Genomic DNA, 5387 nt, shown 5'->3' on the forward strand with positions numbered 1-5387 from the left:
ACCACCCAAACCCCACCCTGCCAGCCTAGAAGTGTTTTCAGCAGAGAGGGTCACAAAGGGCTAGGCTGCGGGTCACGGTCAACTCCAACAGCCGTTCTCAGGGTAGAAATGCTGCTAGCTGACAGTATCCTTGAAAGAGCAGCTTTCAAAAGGAAGGAGACATTCTGCAATGCAGTTATCCCAGGGATGCTTCTGATGATCCTATTAATTTATCTTTTTTTAATGTTTGTTTCTTTTAGGTGAAGAGTGAAGGTCCCAAACTGGTGCCCTTCTTCAAAGCTACTTGTGTCTATTTTGTCCTCTGGTTGCCAACTTCCAGCCCCTCGTGGTTCAGTGCCCTCATCAAATGTCTGCCCATCTTCTGCCTGTGGGTTTTCCTTCTGGCTCATGGAATTAACTTCCTAGTGTCACACCGGAGCGCCAACCGCATCCTAGCGGGACTCATATTCTCAGCAGTGGGAGACGCCTTTCTCATCTGGCAGGAGCAGGGCTACTTCATTCACGGTGAGTGTGGTGTCAGTCCTAAAGGGATGCCACAGTGACCAGCTGTCACCCTCTTTATTTGGTAATGAGTTGCCAGGCCACGTGTTTTGTTCATTCATGTACAGCTTAAGTCCTGGGGAATGGGAAGCACTTATCCCTCAACTAAAATCCGTGATGGTTAGAGGAGGTACATCATGGATGAGTCTTTCTCTTGAGGTTAGAGAGGTAACTGGGGCAGGTTTGGTTTCCTGGCACGTGCTCACAGCATCTTAGCTGACTGGAGCTGGGAAGGTGACACGCACAGAATCCCTGGGGAAGAGGAGGAAATGCTCATGGCACTTGGCAGCTCCCATGAAGCTACAGAAATCAGCTACCTCCTCTCTCTCTGCAAGGGAGATCTGCCAGCCTTTCACTACAAGGGTCAGAAACAGGACATGTGGTGCAAAGGTCCTCAGTGGAGAACAGGGGGAGAGGACCCTTATGTTTTGATAGACAAGCCCATAGGCTGGAGGAGATGCTCAAGTGGATGCTAGAAACCAAAGCATCAGAAATCTTGTCCTACTTGCAGGTTCCTCAGTATGAATCACGTAGCCTGTTATACAAGACATGTCTGTTTTTGCAAGACATGTAAATGATGGGGCATCAAGGACAAACCTTACCACAATGGCCTGTCTTCTCTACAGAGAGATCCACTTCTCTCATAGCAAAACAATCTTGTTTTATTTTCCTAGTTTACAGACCAGAACATAATGATTTAATGCATTAATCATTTAAAGCCATGTTGAACCTGCCTGCAGCAACACTCTCCCTGGCCTTGGACTGTCACAAGAAATCAGCAGCAGTTGAGTCTTTCACTAAACTGACTGGTGGGGTTTCTGAAATTAAATTAACTAGCACAGGGATCTCATGTAACAGCCACCATTAACTGGCTGCTGTGACTGTCCCACTGCGAAATGTGATGAGAGGAGGGAACTTTTCTGACTTGTGCTGTTGTCAGCTTTGAAAGTCAAAGGCTTATTTTCTCTCTCTCCCATGAGGTCAGTATTTAGTTTTATTCTGCGATTCCCTCAAGCTCGCTCCTTATGAGAGGGAAGTGTGTGCAATGCCAGATATGAAAGGCCAAATGCTCTGAATCGGGTGTTAATCCTGCTTCCCAAGGGCTTATTGCAATCTCATTAAAAGTTCATGTAAAAATCTGTCTGATTTTGGTGGGGTTTAGATTAGTCCCTGAGGACTGGATCTATGTGGCTGAACCTTGGGCACGTTGCTGAGGAGCTCCAGCCTTCTCCTGGAGTGCCATACCCTCTGTGCTGGGTGCTGTGTTCCCACCGATGGGCCTCCTCCTGGCCATGGTACCCAGCTCAGCACAGGCCGCCTCAGCCCAACTACCTGTGCTTCTTTTTCACCTCCTGGAGATGCTTCTTGAGCTGTAGCTTGGAAAACATTCAAGGGCTGATTCTCATCATGACTGTTTTTGTACACGGAGTGTTCCGAGCTTCTCCATTCCCATGTCACTGGGATATCTCTGAGTTCCCTCTCCAGTTCAGCGCTAGAGGAAGGTCAACCAGTAACATCAATTTAGTATCTGGTTAATGTATTTTCATCTACACGTAAGTTAGATTTTTGACCCCAGTCTCACAACAGAGAAGTGTTGCTTTGAGGGTTTAGACACATTTTTCTTCTTAAGGAGAATAATACTTCTCTTGGAGCATTTCGAAAATCTCAGCCTTCATCCTGGCTGTCTCCTGCCTGCCTCAGTCTGTACTAATCAGAGCTACCATCTTCCATAGTGAAGAAGTGTTAACATTTGTGTTTCAGCTGTCAGCAGATAAAGCAGATAAAGTACACCACCCCACTTCATCCTTCACCTCTCTTGCAAAACATATTTTCTCTATTTAAAACTCAGCAGGCTGCTGTTGTTGACAACTGACAGTATTCAACCTTTTGACATCGCTGTTAGTGGGTATTTGAAATTTCAGGAAATACTACATAAAAATGGTCTTTCTGTTCAATTTCTACAGGTTTGGGGCTAAAAAAAGGGCTGGAAACTGGGCTGATTTGAATAGCTTTTGAGACAATGAGTTTATAAAAAGGACATTTGTTCATTACTTTCTAGGGAAGTGAGAGCCTGGGAACCTTCTCCTGGCACACTTCACTTTTTTTCATTTTTGCTGATTCGGTCAACTAATAGCATGCTATTTTCTGACTAGTGCCTTACTGCATGTAGAAGATACTTTTACAGTGTTAACATCCACCTCCTTTGATAGCAGGCACTTAGAAACAATTTATGCACTGAGTGAAGAAGACAGGGACTAACAGAAAGCCCTTACTGCCAGCCTGAGGGGAAACTGCAGGGGCAGGGAGGGGGCACGAAACCCAGCGGAAGGAAGTGGACAGAAAAGAAGGGCTGATCTGCCCGATGTGGTTGGGAGGACCAAGCCAAAGACAGAAATTCAGGAGAAATGCCCCCTCCCTGCTCCCTGTGCAGCTGTTTCCCCAGGTCTTGGCTTGATTTGTGGGTGCTGAATGAGCAAACCTGGGAGCTGACTCTCTTGATCGGCCTCACCATGTATCACAAAACTCGTCCTGCTTTCCTGGTCTTCTGCTTGACTGCCGCATCATTTCCTCCTCTCCTCCTCCTCGTTGTTGCCAGCTGCCTGCATGAAGGACAACGCATTCTTCAGTTCCCCGTCCCAGAACTCTCCATTTAATGCTACGGAAGAAAAAAACACTTCACACTCCTAGGATGAAGTAACCTTCTTCTCCTGCAATAGCTCTGTGAAATATCAACTTCTTGTTACCCTCCTTAGCACTTCTCTTCCTTCCCCTCCACACTGTCCATTTTCTCCAGCCTCACCTTGCAGACCAGATTCCCCCCAGCCCACTTCCTCTGGCAGGTTGCCCTCTAATCCCACCATAGGTGAGCTTTCAGCAGATGTCCAATCTGGTCCTGGCCAAAGACAAGGGAGATAAGTCCCCTTCTTTGAGCTGCCTCAACTCAAGAGTATTAGGATGAAGAAATGTCTGCCAGCAGCAGGTTTTAGTGACTGCCCTTTGTACCACAGCATCATGCTTTACATGTGAACAAGTGTCCTGCTGGAGGACTCACCTTCCCAGGTTCTTTTCTCCATTTCATGCTGCATGAAAATGCCCAGCTACTCTAACAACCCTGCCAGGATAAAGTGGGACAGTCTGCAGCTGCACCAGGTGTGGGTCTGGGAACCAGAGGAGCTGGACTCAGTTTGGGGCCCATTATCCAAAGCTGGATGACCGCTAGTAGTCAGCAGCTGTACCAATACATTGAGACTTTTTTTTCCAAATGGATTAGAGGCAAGTGAGTAACATACAGGTAGTACCTTCCAACACCCACATCTGGCATTCCTCAGGGGTGTTGCACTTAAAAGGGAAGCCAGATTTATTTTCACCGATTGATTCCAGTTATGGTTCATCTGAGTCTTGCAAACAGCCATAAAACTGCTTACAGATCACATTAGTGCAGTCCCTGAAATATGCCAGCTGCTTCTTTCCAGCTTAGATTTCTCCTAGCTACGGGCAGAGATGGAGTAGAAGCCAGATTTAGTCCCTGAGTGCCTTTGGGTTTGTGGCTAAATACGGTCAGGCTTTGTGTCTGGGTTCAGCGGGACTGGTATCTTTTTTTCACAATTTTTTCCTACACTGCTCCAATTCCAGCCTTCCTGTTCCACATGTGACCTATGAGCAAAACACTACGGACAGTAAAAGGGGATGATCTTTGATCTGCCTTGCCCGCACCCTTCTGTCAAAAGCAGGGTAGGAGGAGCCACCTGAAAAACAAGATTTGTTCTTTCTGAGCTGCTTGGTTCACCTGGCCTCTCAGCAAGCGGCTCGCGTCACAACAGAGCTGTACTTGGCTGCAGCTGTAGGTGTGCTGGGGCTTTTTCTTAGGGCAGGAGCTTGGTGCTAAGGCTGACCTCCTGTGCACAGATTTTTATATTAAAATGGTCCCAAGTGGTCAGTATGGTTGCCACTGAAAGAGGTTAAGGGTTGTGACACTGCAAGGACATCTAAGCCTGTTCTTGTTGTGGTATATTTAAAACCCAATACAGGCACAGGTTTTCTTCTGCTACCAACTGCCAGTTGCTGATGAAAGGTCACACTTGCTATGTCAATGCCTCTTTCCAGGTCTGCTGATGTTCGCCATCACACACATCCTGTACTCTTCAGCCTTCGGCATGAAGCCTTTGGACCTCAAAGCCGGCTTGTTGATGGGCCTCGTTTGCAGTTCCTGTTATGCCTTCCTGTACTCCTACCTCTCAGGCCCATTCACCTACCTGGTAGCTGTCTACATCGCCTTGATCGGCTTCATGGGCTGGCGAGCGGTTGCCGGTATGCAGCTGTGCAACGACCTCTGGACATGGACCAAGCTCTCGGCCTGCATCGGCGCAATGCTGTTCATGGTGTCGGATCTGACCATCGCACTTAACAAGTTCTGCTTTCCTGTGCCCTACTCACGCTTCATCATCATGGCTACTTACTATGCAGCCCAAATGCTTATTGCACTGTCGGCTGTAGAGAGCAGAGATGAAGAGGACTTCAGAAAGAGGAGCTAGGTGGAGTGCCAGTGGTCTGTGAACAATGATGTGGGTTATATCTCAGGTGCTGTAGCTGCATTCACCCCTGAGAGAGATCTCCATTTCTCTAGGCACATCGGTGATGTTGATTTTGCTTCTTTGAAGCATTACCTTTGGGGCTTTTTTTTTCAATGGCTTTCTCTGAATACAGCTTACTTCAGTGTGGAGTCCACATCAGAAAGCTTAGACTGTCCCTGCAGTAGCTACTCGTTCAACTTTTTCACCGTGGAAGTGCTGTACTACTGCATTTTACTTGTTAGTCTTGAAACTGATACTGAATACCTGGGAAGAGGA

General features: G+C 47.2%; 1 protein-coding gene across 1 annotated transcript; it reads left to right on the forward strand.

Annotated features, from left to right (window-relative positions):
• Positions 1 to 239: 239 nt before the first annotated feature.
• Positions 240 to 5072, forward strand: TMEM86A (transmembrane protein 86A; the record flags this gene model as incomplete). Its single annotated transcript, XM_010131527.1, has 2 exons — positions 240 to 504; positions 4645 to 5072. Coding segments are annotated over 2 exons (693 nt in total), but the record flags the coding sequence as incomplete, so codon positions are not given.
• Positions 5073 to 5387: the final 315 nt, after the last annotated feature.

The sequence above is a fragment of the Buceros rhinoceros genome, unplaced genomic scaffold (assembly GCF_000710305.1).
Source record: "Buceros rhinoceros silvestris isolate BGI_N320 unplaced genomic scaffold, ASM71030v1 scaffold12662, whole genome shotgun sequence".
NCBI lineage: Eukaryota > Metazoa > Chordata > Aves > Bucerotiformes > Bucerotidae > Buceros > Buceros rhinoceros.